This window comes from Echinops telfairi, unplaced genomic scaffold, assembly GCF_000313985.2.
Source record: "Echinops telfairi isolate 266 unplaced genomic scaffold, ASM31398v2 ScPeMD7_4;HRSCAF=17, whole genome shotgun sequence".
In the NCBI taxonomy this organism is placed as follows: Eukaryota; Metazoa; Chordata; class Mammalia; order Afrosoricida; family Tenrecidae; genus Echinops; species Echinops telfairi.
Genome location: NW_022103900.1, coordinates 52,111,814 through 52,135,474, shown reverse-complemented (window position 1 = coordinate 52,135,474; position 23,661 = coordinate 52,111,814). Strand labels below are relative to the sequence as shown.

Here is a 23,661-nt window from a genome sequence, read left to right as displayed (position 1 = left end):
TGCATATGTACATGTCTTTATCTACCAACAATATACAACAAAACAACAACAAACCAATGACAAGAAACAAAACACAACAAGAAAGAAAAGCTTGTAGTTAGTTCAATGATTGTTTGTTGGCCTTTAGGAGTGTTTCACAGTCCAGTCTGTTGGGGCACCATGCCCTGCCCCCAAAGTCCACCTTCAGCATTCCCTGGGGACCTTGCTGCTCCATTCCCTTGCTGTTCTGCTGCACTCCCCCAGTGCTTTGCCTTGGTGTGGCGGGATCAGATTGGGTGCAATTCCTACACTGTGTCTCTGGTGCTATCCACTGCAGGGACATGGGTCAGTGAGGGGCGTGATGTCTCATAGTGGGGCTGGCCATGTGGTCCTCTCTGTGGACTGGCTGCTCTAATTGGGATCATTGTCCTCAAGGCCTGGTAAGCCAATGTGCTTATAAATAAAAATTTACCCTCCAAAAGTGTTAAAAAGGAGAAATAGAAAGAATCCAAAGTCAAAAACTGAGCAGTTTGAAACTGTAGCAGAGATGGGAATGGAAAAGAGAACGGGATGGCAGTGGTGCAGCATGCCCAGAGATCACCCTCTCAGCCTGCAGCAGAGCAGCTGGGCGGGCGGCCGGCTGTGGGAGTGAGCTCTCCAGGGAGGAGCAAAGAAAGATGATCCAGGTGTGAGAGTGTTTCTAAGACTTGCTGCAGGTTGGCAACTCTGTTGGAGTCTTTAAGTGAAAAAAGTGACAATTATATAGAAACTTAAGCAGATGGTGGAAAAAAATGAGTAATGCTTAAATTTTAAGAAAAAAAGTTGATGAATAATGGAATAGTCAACTTCTTGATTAGAGAACATTTATTTATTTAGCCTTATTATTGCTTAATAATATAAACATAGGCACTATGCTAACCAAATAATTCAAATACTGGAATTTGAAAAATAAGGGAAGAAAAGGGGTAGTGAACACAACTAGACTCACTGCCATTGAGTCCATTTCAACTCATAGTGACCCTACAGGACAGCGTAGAACTGCCCCTGTGGGTTTCCGAGACTGTAACTCTTTACAGTAGAAAACCCTGTCTTTTTTCTGAGGAGTGGCTGGTGGTTCCAAACTGCTGACCTTGTGGTCAGCAGCCAACAAGTAACTACCATACCACCAGGGGTACTAGCAATGGGTAAGGAAACGAAACTCACTGCCATCAAGTTGATGCCGACTCACGGTAAGACTATAGGGCAGGTGCCACTGCAGTTCCACTAGGGCTGCTAAATACACGCAGGCAGTAAAAATGATGTTTTTTACTGATTGACAAAGAAAATGAAACCAGCATACCAACCTACCATATAAAATGGAAGGCATTCTAAAAATACCAATAAAAAGGCATGCTACAGAAAATAATGTTTAATAGGGCCTTGTTTAAATAAATTATATAGAATTGCTCTATTTATTTGTCTATCTATCTGGTACCTAAGCAGAGAATTTATCTAGAGGGAAAATTTTCAGAACATGCTGTGCTGTGAGCTGTTAAGTCAATTCCAGCTCAGCAATACTGTAAGACAGAGTAGAACTGCCAATAGGATGTTTAGTGCTGTATCCTTTACAGAAGCACATTGTCACAGCTTTCTTCCGGTAAGTCACTGTGGATTCAGGCCACCAATGTTTCATTCAGTTCAGCTGTCAAATGCTTAATCACTGTGCCACCAAAGCTTCATGAAAATATGTTGCTGATAGGTGCCATTGAGTTTTTTCTGAATCATGAGACCCTGCATACTACAGGGGGAAAAAAACACTGCCTGGTCCTGTGCTATTCTTATGATGGTTTAAAGTTTTAAGTCTACACATAACTGCAGCCACTAGGTCAATTCTTCTCATTGCGGGCCTTCCTCTTTCTACTGGCCCTTCACTTTACCAAGAATGATGTCCTTCTCTAGGGACTGTTCCCTCCTAATGTCTTGCCATCCATCCTTGCTTCTAAGAGCATTCTGACTGTATATCTTCTAAGTAACTTTGTTTCTTCTTGGCAGTCTGTGGTTATTTCAATATTCTTCACCAATACCATAATGCAAACGTATCAATTCTTCTTGTTAGTCTTGGTTGACTAGAGAAACAAATTGAGGGAGACTCATGTGTATAGGAGAGAACTTTATATCAAAGAGTATTGGATATTGCATATTAAGAAAACATCCCATCCCAGCCCGGTCCAGATCAAGTCCATAAGTCCAAAATTAGCCCATATGTCCGATACCAGTCTACAAGTTCCTCTTCAGACTAATGCAATGACGCTGAATGTATGAAGATTACAGGCCAGTGGGTGGAAAGTCTTGTGGAGTCCAGTGGTGGTGGAAGCATCTTAGCACTGGTGTAAGTCTCCATGTGGCTCTTCCAGTTCCAGGGCTCTGCTTCCATCAGTATAGCTCCATTTGGCTTGTCAACAGGAATGTCACAGGAGACGAAGCAGAGAGAGTGTGTCTGAACTCCAGTGAGTTATTTTTCTCCGTCACACCTCCAAATGAGGTCATCAAGCTAATTAATTAATTAATCATCATTAACAGGCTAGACTCCACCCCTTCCTCAAGTTGACAGTAATTATGTAACTGGCACAGTCTTCCTTATTCATTGTCCAGCTTTCACATGTGTATGAGGCAACTGAAAAGACTGGTTTGTTAGGTGTACCATAGTACTCAAAGTGACATCTTTCCTCTTCAACACTGTAAAGATGTCTTGTGCAGATTTGCCCAACACAATGTGTCGTTTGATTTCTTAACTGCTGTTTCCATGAGTTTTGATTGTGTATGTGATTGAAATCTTGCAACTTCAATCTTTTCTCTATTTATCATGATGTTATTTACTGATCCAGCTGTGAGTAGTTTTATTTTGGGTTTTTTTTAAAGTCTTTTTAGCCCTCTTCATTTTCAGCAAGCAATATGGTGTTATCTGCATATTCCCTCCTCCTACCGTCTCCTTCCTCACCATGGAGATGATTCTGACCCCTAAAGATCCTATAGGGCAAAGTAGGATTGTTCCCTGAGGTGGCTGAAGCCTCACTGTTCTCCCTGGGAGCAGCTGGCAAGATCAACTGATGGGCTCAAAGTGTCCACCTTGGGATTAGCAGCCCAATGCATAACCCACTATGCCACCAGGGCTCTTTTCATCTGCATAAAAATCAAACCATACTCACTGCCATTGAGATGTTTTCCACTCATAGGGAGCCTGTAAGACAGAGCAGAACTGCCCCAGTGGGTTTCTGAGGCTGTAAATCTTAACGGGAGCAGAAAGGCTCATCTTTCTCTGCAGAACTTCTGGTGGTTTTAAATAGCTGACCTGTGGTTAGCAGTCCAAATTATATCCAGGGCTGCACACAGGGGCTTCCAGGCTCCTCATTGGCACATGGCAGGTGTTAATGAATCGTCCTCCAATCCCTATGTCAGGTTCTACTTTATATAGTCCAGTGTCTCAGATTATTTGTTCAGCATACAGATTGAATTAGTATGGTGAACATATACAACCCCAACACACACCTTTACTGATTTTAAATCATTTACTATCCACGTACTCTGCTGGAACAACTGCCTGATGATCTTTTTCTAGGTTCCACACTAGCACAATGAAGTGTTCTGGAGTTCCCATTCTTGACAATACCTTGGTATAGTCAATAAAACACAGGTAAATATCTTTCTATTCTTCTATGCTTTTAGAACTGAGGAATGCAATCTCTCATGGCACACCCTCCTCTGGATCTAGCTTGACTGCTGGCAGCTTCTGCTGATATACTGTTGCAACTGTTTTTGAATTATCTTCAACCAATTTTACTTGCATGTGATATTAATGATATTACTTGCTAATTCTAAGGAAAGGTAATCCAACAAAACTGGAAGTCTTTTATGTTTAATTTGCTAAAATACATATGATTCATTTTTCTAACAATAACAAACCACCTTTCTATAGAGAAAAGCAGGACTAAAAACTTGTAAAGATAACCTTAGAGCATGGGGTGATACTAAGTGAACACTTTGAGATACAAGTTAAAACCACCAACTACTTCTTAGATGAAAGATTGAGCTTTCTACTCCTATAAAGAGTTAGTCTTGGAAATCCACAGGCCAGCTGTACTCTGTCCCACAGGGCTGCTCTGAGTTGACATCGACTCGATGGCAGTGGGTTTGTATGCCTAGTTGCCACTGAGTCGATTCTGGCCCATGCTGACCCTATGCATGTTAGAGCTGAACTCTGTACAGTTTTCAATGGCTAATTTTTCAGCAGATGGCTACTTTTTTCTTCCATGATGCCACTGGGTGAGTTTGAACCTCCAACCTATCAGCTAAGTGCACAGTGGGTTTGTGTGTTGGGCTGCTAACTATAACATTAGCAGTTTGAAACAACCAGCTGCTCCTCAGGAGAACAATGAGGCTTTTTAGAACTCCATAGAGTCTTCGTTTCAGAAGCCCACGGGGCAGTTCTATGTCCTGCGGCATAGCTTTGAGTTGGAATCAACTTGATGGTTGATTTACTGAGGGTTTTGGTTTTTTGTTTTTTTCTGGGGGGGCGGGGGTTTAAAGACTTAAGCATTACAGCAGGGTGGACACTATTTTTTTTTTTTTATTGAAGTAGGATTTTGTGTTTCCTTTCCTTTTTACTTTTATAGTTCTACTATATAAGCAGATTTTAAAAGTTCTTATTCCAATTAGGTCCAAATATATCTTCCTGGGAAAAGCTATTACTGATACTCGCCTTGTCCTGTGGGGCCACAAAGACAAAAAACTAATTCTTTCTTTGAAATATGACAGACCTTTAAAGATTTAAAGATCCGCTCTATAATATGAGGCACTTGTGGAGCTGAATGTGAGGTCCCCTCATGTTCCTGGTCAACCTCTAACAGATATGCTGCCATTTGTTAATATGCTTCTTAACATAGGACTTTTCATTCGCTTTCAGTTCTTTGCAAACCTTGTTCTCCAATGACCTTCAATCTACTCTTTCCACTGCATTCCCATGGCCACAACCCAGCCCTAAAAAACAGTTGTGCCTTTTGCTGACATCATACATTTCACTCTGCAACCCTCTTCCTTCTAGCCCACTTTTCCGATTATACCAACCGTATCTTGATAATTTTATCAGGGTCTTTCAGCCACCTGACTGCACCACTTTCTCCATATCTGATATCCTTCTGTCTTCTCCTTCCTTATGTCATTTTGGTTTCTGAGTCTGTAATTTAATTTTCTTATCATTATAGCTTACATTCATTGCCCTGTCCGACAGTCCGAGCATCAAAAGTTGCTTTGGGGAGATGAGGGGTGTGTGTAGGGGGTGGGAGGGTGGGGTGGAGGGGAGACTAGAACAACTAATCTTGGGCAAATCCACTATAATCCTTTAGCAAGCCTGGAAGCAGTTTCCTGGGTGTTGCTAATGAAATTGCACTTCAGGGCAGACTGGTTCCACCATAAATCTAAAGCAGCCAATCTCAGCTGGATGCTCTGGACTGCCTAACAATTCTGACACATGAATTGTGCTATCTCATTTAGCAGAACTACAAACCATTTTTGCTTCCATCAAGCCTGTAGTTAGCCCCTTTCCATTTCTCTGATCAAGCATCTGTCCCTTTCATTTCTCAGTCACGAGATGCACAATCCCTCACCCTCCTGCCACCCCAGACACTTTGGTGAACTTCCAGTAACATAATACAATGGAGGAGACAACACAGCAGAGTATAACGTCATGTTTACAATATACCTTGTGCACAGAGAGGGTCCTCTAGGGAAAGGAACTGAAGTGAAAGGAATGTCAAGGTATCCATTCTTTTATAGATCCAGGATGTAAACACACTTCTGTTTGCTCTCACTTTCAAAAAACCCAAACTCACTTCCATAAAGTCGATTCTTATTCATACCGATGTTCTAGGACAGAAAATTGCTCCTTTGGGTTTTTAAGACTATAAATATTTACAGAGGTAGATAGTCACAGTTTTCTCTCATGGAATGGCTGGTGAATTCGAACTGCTGACCATGTGGTACGTACCGCAATACATCACTAGAGCATGCAACAAACTTCATAAATGCAAAGTGATATATTTTCCAGCTCAGGCTTGACTTTATTTTGAATACATTCTTGACATTTAAAATATAAAGTCTGGGCCTAGAACTGAATAGCTAACCACAATTTGCATTCTGAAAATTTATGATGAGAAAATAGCACCTTCACAGAATCAATGCATTAATGGGAAACATACCCTATTCCACAGACCAAGTTAAAATGGCAGGACATGCCTTGAACTGAATCGAAATCTACAGTCTTTTCAGGGCAAACAAATAACTGAATAACATAAAACTTTTGAAATGGAACCTGGAGGAAAATGCCTTTTGGAAAACATGATAACAATCCTGAAATGACTTTCTCTAGAAAACAGAAAATATAACACAACCTCTACAATCATCTAGCATTTCATGAATTTTTTTAAAAAATAGTGCTTGCATTAAGAAGTAATAAATAGACAGGCATACATTTTTGTTGTAAAATGGCAAGCCCTACTGAGAAAACCCCAAAAAGAAAATGGTCACTGGTCACTCTTGTTTTCCTATTTACCAAAAAGTGATTTCTGTCAATATGTTTATGTTATGCAAACTTTGTAGCATTGATAATCCATAAAAATTATGATGGACTGCCCGATACTATACTTTTCTTTGCTATCATTTCCAAAGAGAGGAAATAGCTTACAATGTCAACAAACGATTATTTAGGAATACTATGTCTGTAACCCTGACTTTGGTCTGCAAGGAACTAGTTATCTGAACCAAGACAGTGAAAATATAAAGGAAACTTCTATCAGACATAACAGGAAGTCATAGGGCGGGCAGGTTGCTGATTGGCTGAAGCCCAGGTTGATTCCAACTGTCCAGAGAGGGCCCTCTGCTTAGCCTGACAACCCACCCATATGGTCATAGGAGAAATGATAGCAGCAAATGGGACAACATATTTCCTTGTTCATGCCCAGCTTAAGAGCAAGCTTGGGAAAAAAGCCCTTCCCTCAAGTAGTTCAGTAACAAGACCAATCTGAGACCAGTAACATGCCATATGCTAACTGAATCAGAGTGACCAGAATACACCAGCAAAACAGGAAAGGAAGTTCATTTTCACCAAGTTTTAAGAATATACATATATACCTTACAGTTATAAATATATGAGGGGGCTTAAAAAAAGTTGGTGGAAAACGAATGAAAAGATAATGGAATATTTTCAAGAACTTTTTTTTGGGGGGGAATTATCTATCTATCTATCTATCTATCTATCTATCTATCTATCTATCTATTTATCTATCTATCTATCTCCCTAAACTCAATCATTATTCTGTTTTGAAGCAGAACCGAGGGTGGGTAACTACGAGTGTTAAAAACAGATAATACCCTGGAGACACAATGTGTGAATTGTACCTGATCTGACCCCACCACACCTGACCCCACCATACGGAGGCAAAACACTAAGGGGGGTAAAGGGAGCAGAGCAATGAAGTACCCAGGGAATACCAAAAATAGACTTTGGGGCCAGGGCATGGTACCCCATCAGATTCAACCGGAAAACACTCCTAAAGGTCAACAAACAGACCTTGAACTATTTACAGGCTCTTCTTTTTTTTGTCATTGTTTTTTTTTTTTTTTGGTTGGTGTTGGTGTTTTGTTTCCTTTTCTTTTGTTGCTTTGTTTTGCTCTGTCTTGTTTTTTGTGCATATTATTATCGCTGCAGGTCTATCTAAGTAAGATAGGTGGGATAAACAATCTGGAGGAGAAAAAAAATGGGACCCATGGATTTGTGGGGGACGTGGGAGAGGAGGAGGCAGGAGAAAAGAAGTGGATGTTAACAAACTCAGGGACAAGGGAACAACAAGTGATCCAAAATCGATGGTGAGGAGGGTGTAGGAGGCCTGGTAGAGCTTGATCAAGGGCAATGTAACTGCGAGGAATTGCTGAAACTCAAATGAAGGCTGAACATGATAGTGGGACAAGAGGAAAGTAAAAGGAAATAGATGAAAGAACTAGGAGGCAAAGGGCATTTACAGAGGTCTAAATACAGGCATAAATATATTTAAATATATTTATATTTGATAATGAGGAAATAGATCTATGTGCATATATTTATAGGTTTAGTATTTATATTTATATTTATAGGTATTAAGGTAGCAGATGGTCATTGGGCCTCGACTCAAGTACTCCCTCAACACAAGAACACTTGGTTCTATTAACCTGGCATTCCACGATGCTCACCTTCCCAACACTGACTGAAGACAAAGTAAGTACATAAGCAAATGTGGTGAAGAAAGCTGATGGTGCTTGGCTATCAAAAGATAGTGTCTGGGGTCTGAAAAGCTTAAAGATAACCAAGCGGCCATCTATCTCAGAAGCAACAAAGCCCCTAGAAGCACACCAGCCTGTGAGATCACGAGGGGTTGATGGGATCAGGTATCAGGCATCAAAGAACAAAAATCATATCATTGTGAATGAGGTAGAGTGCGGAGTGGAAACCCAAAGCCCATCTGTAGGCAATTGGACACCCCCTTACAGAAGGGTTGCGGGGAGAAGACGAGTCAGTCAGGATGCAATATAGCACCAATGAAACATAGAACTTTCTTCTAGTTCTTTGATGCTTCCTTCCACCCCCACTACCATAATCCCAATTCTACCTTACAAATCTCACTAGATCAGAGGATATACACTGGTACAGATAGAACTGGAAACACAGGGATCCAGGACAGATAAACCCCTCAGGACCAATAATGAGAGTAGCAATAACAGGAGGGTAAGGGGAAGGTGGGGGAGAAAAGGGAAACTGATTACAAGGATCTACATATAACCCCCTCCCTGGGGGACGTACAACAGAAAAGTGGGTGAAGGGAGATGTCAGACAGTGTAAGACATGACAAATTAATAATAATTTATAAATTATCAAGGGTTCATGGGGGGGGCAGGGAGAAAGGGGAAAAAACAAGGAGCGGATACCAAGGGCTCAAGTAGAAAGCAAATGTTTTGAGAGTGATGATGATAACAAATGTACAAATGTGCTTGACACAATGGATGGATATAAGGATTGTGATAAGAGTTGTACAAGCCCTCAATAAAATGATTTTAAAAAGAAAAAGAAAACATTCTGTGAATTGGGGTCCCAAAGTTGTGACTCTGTCAAAGATGTATCCAATGCTTATGATGAACGGTTTAGAGATGAGCTTCAAGAGAAGCCATGGAACTATCACATGGAGAGTTATGTTTCAATTACCAGTCTGAAATAATGATTCTTAAAGACAAAAAAATCCCCCAAAAATCCAAAAAGCAGATGTTACCAAAAATCAAAACAAAACAGATGCTACTATTGAAGCAACATTAATTTGTAGAATTGTGTCACTATAATTTTGATTTCTATGTCGTGTAGAAAAATCACTTGGTAAAGACAAACACATTATTACTTTGGTCAAACTAGCATGGAAGTGGATTACGTGTATTATAAAAAATAATTTTTAGCATATTAAATAAGTTCTACAGGTACCGTAAAAACAAATCTAAAACTTTTTACCAATATATAGCCACCTCATCTCAAGTCACAAAACTACAAAAATTTGGATTTCTTAATACACATTAAACAAATCACACTGCTTTTCTAATTTTGTTTTCCATAGACGTGGTAACATAAATGCTGAAGAGCTGGTTACATACATTAGTAACTCTTTTCTTAGTAGTTCACTCAACAGGGGGACATGAAAATCAGAATAACTCCCAGTAACCCCAAATTTCTTGGAGCCATGAAGGTTGGAGGAACCCTGAAACTACTACTCTGAGTTAATCTTTTTAAAAAAATGTACACAGTACATATTTCACCATGCAGCTTACTAAATTTAAGACACAATAATCTTTCCATTAAAAAAACATTTTCAAATAGCAGGACAGTGTTTTTTTGTTATGACACTGAGTGTATTTCAGGGGTGTCTGCTTACAAGGGGTTCCAAAAGTTTGTGGAAAAGTTACATTGTCTTTTTTTTTTTAGCATTTTATTAGGAGCTCTTATATATATAATTACAGTCCATAGGTCCATTAGATCAAGCATAGTTGTACAATTGCTGCTGTCATCATTTTCATCCCTCTTGAACTCCTTGACATCAGCTCTCTGTAATCTCCACCCTACCACCCACTGAAACATTATATATTTTTATTATTGGTTTTTTTTGCCATAACTTCTATCTTCCAATGTATCCATTCACCTGAAATTCGGATGTTCGTTACCCTCATGTGGGGTTATATAGTCATCATTGCTATCATTTCCCGCTTCACTCCTTTACCCACTCTCTTCCCAGACCCTCAGGGAATCATTACTCCCATTACTGTTTCCAAAAAAATCTATTATTTATAATTTTACTGATTACAACTATAAAAGAACTCATGTAACTATTACTTATGATTTTTTAAAATAATGCTTAAATATTTTGATTCATCTAGAACTTGGTACAACTTGGTACAAAAAGACTCATTTTTGCTTATTTCAATACTTTATTATAAATAATTTTCTTGATGATTCTTTCTTGCTCTATTTATTATTCATTTGTTTATGACATGTAGGATAAAAATTTCTGGTTTTAAAACAAAAGTAGTCTAACTTTTGCTACATATATTACATGTATCCATGCAAGCAAAAGTGAAATATTTATAATACCAAGTCTTTCCATCAATAAAAGCATGTACTTTTGAATTTCTTTCATCTCCGTTTGTGTTCCTGACTTCTGTACCTGAACACACACAGCACAACATATATACTTGTAGGTATAAACTCTAAATTGATTAACAGCTTAACTAAGTGATTTTCCAGCATATATGGGTGAAGAAATAAGTTTTTCCTTCTCATTATTAACTTGGGTTAATGAGTTAGTGCATGTTCCCCAAAAATTCATGTCTCCTTATCTGGAAATAAGATCTGTGCAAATCTAATTAGATAGGATGAGCTCATCAAGGATAGCTCATCAAGGTTGGGCCCTTTGTGGCCCTTCCCTCCTGTTCCTGTATCTTCACATAATGACACTGCCTGCAGTGTCATTATGTGAAGATACAGGAACAGGAGGGAAGGGCCACAAGAAAGAGGCAGAAATCAGAGCAATACAGCTAATAATGGCAAGGATAGCTACCACCAGAAGTTAAAAAATATAGGAAGAATTGCTTCACAGAGCCTGAAGAGAAAGCAAAGCAACTCCTTAGTTACAGATTTCTAGCTTTCAGAACCATGAGAAAATTAATTTGTTTTAAGTGACCCAGTCTGCGGTAATTTGGTATATACCAGACCTAGAAAAGGAATACACGTGGCTAATTATATTCATGTGGGGGCAGTGGTGACTCCGTGACAATGTTCACCTTTGAGGAGGGAGAAAGGTTGTATTCTTGATCAATGCATCTAAAGTGGAGCCATCATCTCTCTAGGGGCTCGCAAGTTGCAATAATACTGAATAGGTTTGCACAGCTTGTCAGACTAAGATAAACTAGGAATAAAGGCCTGATAATCTAATTCTGAAAATCAGCTTTAAAAAACCTCTGTGCAACAACAACAACAAAAAAAATCTCTGTGGATCACAACAGTCTGCTTTGTAAGCAATCATGGGATGGTGCTGGATTGAACTGCCTTTCTTTCCGTTTATACACATGGTTATCATGAGCAGGGACCTCCTGGATGAGAACTAAGAATCAAAGTATATTCATATATTTCCTCATATTAAGTCATGAAAAGAATTCCATCTCGCACTTTTTTATGAGATCCTGGAATCTACTCGATAATATTGAAGCTTCCCGCAATGATAGATAGAAATGGTTTTCAAATGTCTTTTTTGGTGTTATCTTGTTTGATTTTGATAGCAATGAACTAGTTTCACACAAACAATTTAGAAGGACTCTTTCCATCTCGATACGCTGGTACCCTTGAATAGTGTGAGAACGCCATGACCACATGGGATTATGTGAGGAAAATACAGAAACCAAAAAGAAGAGAGAGAGACAACAAACAAACAAACCAGGCAGACTGGGAAAAACTCAAGCAACTCACAGACAACAAGCTAATTTCCATAATATATAAAGATTTCTAGTATATCAGTAAGAAAAAAGGCAATTAATAGAAAGCAGAACAAAGGACAGAGATAATTGACAGCAAAAGAAATACAAATAACTCTTAATGTAAGAAAAAATGTTAACTATATTTAATAATATATAATCAGACAAATGCTTCATGTATTAAAATATCAATCAGATTGGCAAGAATAAGGTAGTTTTTATTCCCCCCCACTATCATGATCCCAAATCTACCTTACAAATCTGGCTAAACCAAAGGATGTACACTGGTACCGATAGGAACTGGAAACACAGGAAATCCAGGACAGATGACCCCTTCAGGATCAAGGGTGAGAGTGATGATACCAGGAGGGTGGAGGGAGGGTGGGGTAGAAAGGGGGAACCGATTACAGGGATCTACATATAACCTCCTCCCTGGAGGATGGACAACAGAAAAGTGGGTGAAGGGAGATGTCGGACAGTGTAAGATATGACAAAATAATAATTTATAAATTATCAAGGGTTCATGAGGGAGGGGGTAGCGGGAAGGGAGGGGGGAAAATGAGGAGCTGATGCCAGGGGCTTACATGGAGAGCAAATGTTTTGAGAATGATGAGGGTAACGAATATACAAGTGTGCTTTATACAATTGATGTATGTATGCATTGTGATAAGAGTTGTATGAGCCCCCAATAAAATGATTTAAAAAAACAAACCAAAAATATTGTTTTTATTAAAACATCTTGGCAAGGTGCAGGGAAAGCAGATACTATTTGGGCTGCTAGTAGGAATATAAGTTGATATAAGTTCTGTAGAGAATAAATTTGGAAAAATTTTAATACTTGTCCTCTTACCCAGCAATTTTATTTCTACAAGTCTTAAGATTTAATTTCATGAGTATGACATGATATTAAAATAGTTAACAATTATTGAGTGTTCTCAGAGGCAGGCAAAATTAACAAAACTAAAGAAAATTTGACATATAGAAAGGTAGAATTGCTTGCCTAAAATGATCTACCAAGTAGTCAATAGGAGCCCTGGTGGTGTCATGGTTATGCGTTGGTCTGCAATCCATATGGTCCACAGCTGGGAGGCACCAGCAGCTCCTCAGGAGAAAGACTGTGCTTTCTACTGCCGTAAACAGTACAGTCTCAGAAACTCAGACATGGTTGCTATGAGTCAGCATTGACTTGATGGCAGAGGTGGTTTAGCTCCAGATGCCTCAGTTGTTAATCATTACCTTTCAACAAATGCAATTATACTGATTCCTGCATTGGAAGCAATAGCTATATTCTACAAACAAACATCTATTAATAACCTGAAGAGATATTTTACCCATAAAGTGAAATACTATGCAGCATTTAAAAAGGTATCTATGGTCACTGAAGGCAAAATAAGTGCATAAGCAAAGGTGGTGAAGAAAGCTGATGATGTCCGGCTATCAAAAGATATAGCATCTGGGGTCTTAAAGGATTGAAGATAAACAAGTGGCCATCTAGCAGGTACGCAACAAAGCCCACATGGAGGAAGCATACCAGCCTGTGTGATCACGAGGTGTTGATGGGAAGAGGTATCAGAAGTTCAAAAACAAGCAAACAAATATATGTGAAGGGATGTGAATGTAGTGGAGACTCCAAATCCACCTGCAAGATAATTAGACATTCCCTCTCAGAAGGGCCATATGGAAGAGATGACAACTCCAGGGTGGGGTCTGGCACTGATGAACCACATAACTATCCTCTAGTTCTGTAATACTTTCTCCTCTTACTATTATGGTTTTTATTTGTTTTACCTCGTTGAGTATATTATATCTGTGTATGTTCATTTGTATAATAAGATGGTTCGCTACATAGATGTCAAGATAGATAACTTCAGAAACAGTATCAGGAATAATAGTTCCCTGAGGGTATAGGAAGGGGTAGTGGGGAAGGAAAGCTGACCAAATTGATGATTGAATAACTCCACTCGATGGAATTGAATAACAGAATTGTATGTGTATATATTGGATTATGTACGATGTGGCACACACACAAGAAAACTGTTATACGGGAAAAAAGAGGTTCCTAGGGGGTAGTGTGGGGAAGGGAGGGGATAAAGGGAGATGATATCAAGGAGTCTGTGTTAGACAGGGTTCTCTAGAGAGATAAAACCAAATTGCTGATAATTTAATATATTTATAAAGAGTTAGATATTTAACACAAGAAATGAACTGTTAAATTATATACAGATAGATATATAATACAAGAAATTAACAGTTAAATTATAAACTACTACAAATGGCTCAGTGCAACTCACTCCCATGAGAGAGTTGAGAGACACTAGCAGTCCTTCAAGTCTAGTCTGCTGCCAGATCTTCCTTTATAATGAGAGAGAGCTAGGCTATCTCAGCACAGCAGCCAACCGCAAGGCAGGTCACCAACTGTCAGCCAGGTCATCAACCGCCAGTCCCCAGCTCCACAGATGTAAGGGACCTCAACTTACAGCGACACAGTCCACAGGCTAGGCATCCCACAGGTAGTGTAGCCTTTAAATTGAGGCACAGAACAAGCAAGGCAGCGAGAGACAAGAAAGGCAAGGCTCACCAAGCCATTTATCTCTCTGCCCGTCAGTTAATCCCACTTGTGTTTATCGGCCAGGCTGGCACAGTAAACTATCTCAGAGTACAAGAAAAAAGAATGTTTTGAAACTGATTGTACTAACAATTGCACAATACTGCTTGATGTGATTAAACCATGGAATGTTAAAATATCGCTAAGAGTTCCCAACAAAACGTTTTAAAAAAAAAGGTGTCTAAGTTCTTTCAATAATTGATATGAAGGTTCTCTAATACATATTAGATGAAGAAAGTAAACTGTTGCATGTATAGATTATGTTACTACACATGCAAAAATGAAATAATGCTATATGTAGTTAATTACATGTATTCTTTTAGACACAGAGTATCTGCAGAATGACACGTAAGAAACTGCCAAAATTGGTTACCAGGGAAGACAGGTAAATGACAGAGGAATAGGAATTGAAGGGACACTTTCATTTTTGCTCAATGTACATTTTATCTAAATAAAAATCCAGCAATTTCAAAAATTGAAGTGGATAAAAATAAAAACAGAAAAATTTTGGCATTATCTACATATTTAATTTTTTCATTTACTTTACAAATAACTTGGCCACAAAAGAATGTATTTCAAGAAATTATCTCATAGCTACCATAAGTTTGAGAAACACTGGATCAAAGAATGACTAATAAAGCCTAATGTTTACAGTGAATATGTGGCATAAAAGCTTACAGAAAATAATTTATCTTACCTCATATGTGCATTACAGTATCTTTTGGAATAGTCTGTCCATGTTCCAAATCTTTGTGGAAAAAGAGCTTCAATCTGCATGAAAAGCTGTAACAAAACAAGTGCTCTTAATATGTTATGATGTTTTCAAGTAAACTAGTACTGCTTTGAGAAAATTAGTTAATAAAATACTAAAATAGAAAAATTTCTTCTTCCTCAATGCCCCACTACTTCCAATTGCTGTCATCTTATTTTTCAGAATTGTTCTATGTATGTATGTACATTTTCTATGCCTATATAATCATATGCATACATTCATATTAAACATGTTGTAAAGCCAAATTGCCCGTGTGACTGGCTCCAGGATCTTGGGCAGGCTGTGGTTTCATGTTTCCTAGCAGTGCAAAGTAGGACGTACCCAGAGACTGAGGCTAGCCAACCCGGAACGACACAGCGAACCCAACCTCGGAGGGGAGGACCACACAGCCAGCGTGGGAACTACACAAAGGACCAGACTGCCAACCTACCTCAAATGAGCCAATCAGTGGATTGACGGGAAGGAGGGGCTGGGAACACCCCTTTACGTATACCTGTAAATAAATACTTTGGGATTTCTTTTTTGGGGGCTCTTGTCCAAGATGGTGCACACAGTAAAGCACCTGAGGCCTTGAGTCCTGGCTTAAGCTAGCATAATAAAACCTCTTCTGTAATTGCAGCCTTGTGCTTGATCTCCTTCTATTGAAAGGGTAATTGCTCCAGTTCCCTAACAATATGAAGATTTAAAAGTTTCAACTCCATTTCCTAATGGACTCTTTGAAGTCTCCTTGTTCATATTACACATACTATTCCACAATTATAAAGCATGTTGTAGACGCTTAAAGGTACACATAAGCCTCTTTACTTACAATATTGTTATCTGACATTTTTCAATAGTAATATATATAATCCAACTACTTGGTGCATTAATGACATACAGGTGGCAGTGGAAAACACACAGGTAAAAGGTCAGTGTAACACTGGCTGTGATGGTTAAATTTAGGTGTCAATTTGACTGGGTCATGAGTCTCAGTACTTTGGCAATTATTTAAGAATGACATTTGGCAATTATATATAGTGATGTAGTCATCTTACACTTTCACATAATGCTGATTTTCAAATAACAACCTAGTCTTTGGAACCTATCCAAGTGGCTAAGAGGAGAGGGTGTATATCTATTTTCATTTGGTTTTTTAAAAATTACCTAAGTGTATTATAACAATAAAGCACTATTTCAATACTAAAGAGCAATTCATTGCTATATAGATGTACTGTAATATATTTAACCACTCTCTTGATAACAGATATACATGCAGTGCCCAGGTTATGAACTGTAAAGCCAGATTGCCCCGTGACTGGCACCGCGATCTTGGGCAGGCTGTGGTTTCATGTTTCCTAGCAGTGCAAAGTAGGATGTACCCAAGAGACTGAGGCTAGCCAATCTGGGAGCAGCAAGAAAAGCCCGAACAACTAACCGGCCAGCTTGGGAACTACACACAAAGGACCAGATAGCCAACCTACCTCAATGAGCCAATTGGTGGACTGATGGGGGTAGGGGGAAAAGGGGGGGCTGGGAATGCCCCTATGTACCTCACAGATATATACTTAAGAATTTCTTTTGTTTGGGGTTCTAGCCCAAGACAGTGCAAGGTTAAGCACCTGAGGGCTGGAGCCCTGGCTTAAGCTTGCGTAATAAAAGGGCTTCTCTGTATAGCAGCCTTGTGTTTGATCTCTTCCATTGAAAGGGAAATCGCTCCAGGTCACTAACAGAACAAGATCCCTTCTGTGTCTTTAACACTTTATGAAGAATTTGTAGGTGAGTCAAAACAGATGCCTGACTCTCCAGTAAAGACTTAAGGTCTCGAAAACCCTGTATAGGGTTGCTACGAGTCAGAATTGACTTGATTACAATTGTGTTTTTAAGCTTGTTTGTTTGGTTCTTTTTTAGCACAATAAAAGGATGCCATGTGGGGCTCTCAGATGAGCATTGGGCTGTTAACTGCAAGGTCAGTGGTTTAAATCCACAAGCCATTGGAGAAAGATGAGGCTGTCTACTGCCACACAGATTTAGATTTTGGAGCCCTAAAGAGCAGTTCTAGTCTGTCCTTGAAGCCAAACCAAAATCACTGCCATCAAGTTGATTCTGACTCATAGTGCCCCTAAAGGATATGGTAGAACTGCCCAGATAGGTTTCCCAGACCTGTGACTCTTTATGGGAGTAGAAAGTCTTATCAGAATAGACTTGATGGCAGTGGGTTTTAATGCAAGAAAAGACTTTGAAGCTTTTCCAATGATTTGATAGTTGAATGTGCAGCAAGTTAAGGTGAATGTGATGAAGAATTTGTTGCATGTACAGATTGGTTCAATAATTTCAAAGTGAGGACACATTTACATAACATCAAAGGACCAGAAGAATTTATCTGATAGTCATTTGTAACCCAGGACTACCTGCATAGGCTGTTTCTGAACTTTTATGCAGTTTCTGTGGGAAACAGAAAGATTTCTCCCAAGTTATCTCCCCAAAATAGGACACTGCCTGCAGCTAATGGTAAACTTCCCTGAAGGTAGTCAGCTGCCAGACTAGGCAAGCTCCCTGCTGCTAAGGACAATGGGCTACTTCTCTCTAAAGGCTTGCAGCCATTGATTTGGTTCCTGTAGGTGGAGTTCACACTCTACTGTTAATGGTCTCTATAGTTGAGCCCGGGAACAGGTCAAACCAACTCAGTGACATCCATAGTTAGGCTGCCATCCTGAATCTAGGACCTGCCCATCTTGTCACATGTATACCCCCAATCCCTCCTCTTCCTATTGAGTGAATACCCCGAGATCACCCTCCTCCCATTACTGTATTACCTATAGCACAATCGTTTCCTGTGACATATGTCTTCACCTGTAATTAGGGGGCTTGCATGTCCCCAAAGAATATAAAAGCCTTGGTTAGCATTAAATATCTCTCTCCCGGTCTCCCCTCTTGGCCTCTGGTCGATTTCCCCCTCTCCTTTCCTATCCTCTCTCCCCTGTTCCCTTACCCCTTGTCCTCCTTCCCTTCCCCCTCTCTCCACATGGACTACCAAGCAGGGCTGAGGTGAGCATGCTACCATGAAATGTGTCTGACTCCATTATTTCAATATCTCTTCTATCTCTCATACTCTCTATGACTTTAATATAATATTTATATATCTCAACTGCAAAACTGCGCTTATCGAACCCACGATTAGTGGTGGGGGGCTGGAACCCCCTTCAACCACAAGTTTCAAAATTGAACTTTGTGTAACTTGGTATACACACACGTAATCTATCTTTACATCTAATATCAATAATATCAATATCTAGTATGTATCTACGCATCTACCTGTATTTCTGTTAGATGATCTATTTTTAGAATAGAAAAGGTATATGCAATGTAAAATGGAAAAGATAAAGATGAAACACATAGAATATAAATGTGAAAAATACTGTAAATTTCTACTAAATAGAAAAATCTTAATATAAGGCAAAAAGAAATTATACATACCTCTAACCACTCCTAAGGTTTATATGTGGATAAATATCAATAGTCATAGGAAAAGTTATTTAATTAATAGCTGTTAAGAAATTCCTTCTGTTAGAGAACATTATCATTCATGTCCATGGAGCATAAGGTAATTCTATTGATAGTGTCATTAATTTACACAATGATACAGAATTTAAAATGCAGGTTAGGAAAGGAGATTATACAAGTATACGCGGCTATGAATTACAATACATAAATTATTGACTTGTACAGATAACTCTTAAGTCAATGGCCACTATTTACACAAACAATGGCGATTATGATAAGTCAAAACTTCCAATAATATTCACTGAAAGTGGCAGAATCATGCCTACCAGATCAATACATGTCACAATAAAGCAAGGAGGGCATTAAAATAGTAAGCATATGGTAGTCCCAGCCTATCATTCTTTGGGCACCCTTAAAGCAAGAGATCTGAGTCCAAGATGATAATGAAGTCTCTAAGGTGAACCAAAGACACATAAGCCATAGATGTATGAATGGATCTTGGGCTTGCAGTTAATTCTAGTCTCAATCTAAAAATAAATTGTTCTTGTTACATAGCATTATTTGATACTCCCCCTCAAGAAGAGATCACTGAAGATATAGGTGCTACAGCAAAGTGTGGTGAAGAAACTAGATGGTCCCTGGCTGTAAATAATAGCATCTGGGGTCTTAAAGACTTTTCTTTAAACAAGCAGCCATCTAAGTGAGGCATCAACTGAGTCCACATGAAGAAGCACACCAGCTTGTGTGATTGAAAGACTGCAAATAATATAATCCAAATGTAAAGAAGGGAATGCTATCAGAACTTAAATTGTGAACATCTGGCTTGCAGAAGGCTATGGATGACAGTGGAAGCCCCAATTCTATTTGTAGGGTTCACACACAGATTAAGCCTCTAGTGAATGCCCTCTGACCCCATTCATGGGATGTGAACAATAACCGTTATTAGACACAGAGTATTGTAGTAAATCTAGTTAGCTTAAAATGTAACATCTCATTTGAACTCTCCTTTTGACCTATTTAAAAGCTGTTTAAAAAAAAAAGAGAGAAAGGGAAGTACACCTAGATTAAGCCTCTGGTGAATTCCCTCTGAACACAGACTAGGGATGTGAATTGCCTTGTTATCATGCGGAGTACATTGGAAAGTGGCTTATGGCAGATGTAGTCAGGTTAAAATTTAACACTGTGTCATTTGATCTCCCTTTTGATCCATTTTAAAATTGCTCTATTTTAACCAATCGCAATGATCGACACTTAACACCCTCTCCCCTTCCAGGGGACAAACAACAGAAACCATGGGGGAAGGGAAACGGTGATCGGTTTAAGATATAAAAATAATAATAATTTATAATTTATCAAGGGGTCATGAGGGTGGGGGGAGAAAAATGATGGCAACATAGGTACAAATATGCTTGATACAATTGATGAGTGGATTGTTTTACGAGTAGTAAGAGCCCCCAATAAAATGACCGTTTAATAAAAAAATAGATAGATAAATAAATAAATAAATAGATAGACAGATAAAATGTTGCTCTATTTAAAAAAAATTTCTGCTTTCTTTTCAGCTAAAGTTATTTCTATTTTTTATTTCTTTGCCTCTTAAAAAAATGTTTTTTGGCATATGAAATCCAAAATGGGTGAATCTATAGAAACAGTAACTGAATTAATGGTTTATTGGGGGTATGGCCGGAGGGTGGGGTGGGGGAGCTAATAACAAAGAGTACAAGAAAAAAGAAAATGTTCTTGAATGGATTGTAGTAATGATTGTACAACTCTTCTTGATATGAATGAGCTATTCAATTGTATGACATATGGATTATGTCCTAATAAACTGTTAAAAAAATTTCCTGTCTTCTTGTGGCATTTAAGATATCTAATTTGAAATTACAAACTACAAAGCAAGTGATTAATGTAAGCACCTTGCCCTTATTGCCCCTCTCCACTCCACTCAGCTCCCCACCCCAAGTTATCAGGACTGTAATACCTCTTCAGGCCTTCCCAGGGCTGGAGTTCCTGTAAGCAGAATGGCTCGTCTGGCTTTCTGCACCAACGGTAATAAAATCTTGCTGCGGGATGCATTTCGGGACTTCATGTAGTGTGATTCATCCACTATAACCACTTTGAAGTTCTGATTATTTAGTGCATCTATCAAACTCTCAGCATCTGTAGTTAAAAGGCCATAACCCAGAATGGCCACTTTGCAGGTCGCTATTCTCCTAGAAAAGGAAAATCCCCGTACTTATCACATGTTGCATAACTTTAATGGGAATATATAGGATGCAGGAAAAACAAAACATGATACTACTAAGCGCAAATCAAATCCACTGCCAAATAGTGGATTTTGAGTCATGGAGACCTTTATTAGGCTGAACAGAATTGCTCCCTTGGGCTTCCAGGGCTGTAGATCTTTACAGATGCAAACTGCCACAATGGTTTCCCACACAGCAGCTGGTAGGTTTTAATTAACAACCTATTGGTTAGCAGCTGAGCACTTTAACCACTGTGTCACCAGTCCACTGATGTACTGCTATTGCTATATAATAATGAATTTTTTTAAAAATCTTTTAAAAAAATCACAAATATTTTCAAGAAAAATTTACTTTTAATGATCCAATAGTTCTTAAGTATATTTACAGTACATACAAAGTTAATAAATAACATACATGTTTTAAAGTATAATACTTTTTCTTTTCTTTCAAACTTTATCGTCAAAGAATTTATTAAATTGAATAATTTGAGTTTTAGATAAATTCTTAAAAAGTAACTGTTATTAAAAATGTAATATACAATTCTTCACAATCATTCTAAATTATGATTTTTGATGATATGAATATACAAGTATATTCTAAATACACACAATGGGCACAAAGAGGACTTTTTATATTTAGAATTAAAAAGTTGTTCTTACCCAACATCAGTTTTATTTTGAATAACAATGATTTCTTCTGGACCTAGCTCTGGAATCCATTTTTCTATTTCTTCTGTCCAAGGGTACCTCAGAGATGATGGGACCACTATTAAAACAGGCCATTCTTCTTTATAAAAGTAAGCAATTGCAATTGCCTGAATTGTCTTTCCTAGACCCATCTAGATAACAAAACAAAATAAAAAGGCTGAAATATTTTGGAAAAAAAAGCATTCATTTAAAAATAAAAATTGATATTATTAGCAAGGTAATTTTGTAGCATATATAGAAAAATCAATTACCAAGTTCATAAACTGTTCAAGATTGTGATCACAATTAAAAGCAAACTACTATGTTACTTTGAAACCATTTTCAATTGGACATAAGCAAAATGGGCCCAGATTTAAATATTTAGTTGTACTAATTTCATAGATACTAGTTGTTTATAAAGGTGCATGTGTATTATTAATAGTTTCTGACTTTTGGCAGAACCATAGCATTTAATTCAAACCATTATGGGTCCATTAAAAAATAATCAACTTAAGGAAGGGAAAAATGTTCCCAAACCAGGAAATTGTAAGCACAACTCACAACAGGATTAGTCTAGCTAAGGAGTAGATGTGCTGAATACAAAGGAAAGCTACAGATGGAATGGATGATAGAGTCCATTCCACTTGCGCTGCTTGGCTGCTAGCAGTTTTTCTAGCCTCAGCAGTTCCCCTGCTCCTCTGCTTTAAATCTGGTAAAGCTGATAGGAAAGCTCCTTTGGCAACTGTGGGAATTTCAAACCAATTAAGTCCAACCTAATGGAGCACTGATGTTGTAGTGATTACCCATTGGGCTGCGATCCCCATGATCAGCGTTTCAAAACCACTAGGAGAGCTGTGAGAAAGACTGGGCTTTCCACTTCTGTAATCAGTTATGCTCTTGGAAACCCACAGAGGGTCACTATGAGTCAGCACTGATTTGAAGGCAGTAAGTCCAATCTGAGAAGTGAGAGCCTTCAATAGAGGCCCCTACCCCACCCCATGCCCACCCTCACGAATCACCATATAAACCAAACCAGTCTCTCCTTTCCCTGTTTGATGAAGCCATTCCAGTTATGGTTGAGAGCCTGCCCTGTTCTCCCCAGAAAGCCTCATTTTATACAGAAACCCTTCATTCCCTCTTGGTTAAAATTGTCAGCAAAACACTTCAAGTTAAATGCGTTTGTTTTTTTTGTTTTGTTTTTAAATTTTTCTGTCTAGGAAGAAATAGTCCCATACAATTACCTTCTTGTTTACAAATTGTGCCCAGAACTCAGCTTTTCTAAGTTAGGGTCAGTCCTGACAGTAGAACCATATTGGTGAGGAAGAGCACATCATTTCTCAATGCAAGTTATTAAATTGTCACCAGAGTTTACATGACAGATTTGGATTGAGCTTGGTTAGCTATACTGAAAATCTGGCAAACTCGACATTATTGGAAATAATGAATCTATGAATCTCTAGTGAATTCACCTACACAAGGCAGCGTTCATCAGTTTTTATTCTTTCATCTTTCTTGGCCATCACTTTGTAACAGGTTGTATAGTAATTATGAGTTGGGCCGCTAACTTCAAGGTCAGAAGTTTGAAGCTACCAGCCACTTTGCTGGAGAAAGATGAGGTTTTCTACTCCTATAATGAGTTAGTCTCAAAAACCCACAAAAACATTTCTACGCTGGCACTATGAGTTGGTATTGACTTGTTCGATGGCAGTGAGTTTTCAGCCCCAAGTCCAAATACTCCATTAAAAAATCTTACCATATGCATGGCTATCAAAAAGTATAGCGTCTGGCGTCATAAAGGCTTGAAGGTAATCAAGCGGCCATCAAGCTCAG

General features: G+C 38.6%; 1 protein-coding gene across 1 annotated transcript in view; it reads right to left on the bottom strand.

The window, feature by feature from the left end:
- ZRANB3 (zinc finger RANBP2-type containing 3) overlaps window positions 1-23,661 on the bottom strand; it is a 259,543-nt gene that overhangs the window by 116,766 nt on the left and 119,116 nt on the right. The window contains exons 4-6 of the mRNA XM_030887987.2: window positions 21,805-21,983; window positions 20,881-21,112; window positions 15,345-15,430 (exon numbers count right to left, since the gene is read on the bottom strand). Of these exons, the coding sequence (XP_030743847.1) occupies window positions 15,345-15,430; window positions 20,881-21,112; window positions 21,805-21,983 (497 nt within the window). The remainder of the gene's footprint in view (window positions 1-15,344; window positions 15,431-20,880; window positions 21,113-21,804; window positions 21,984-23,661) is intronic.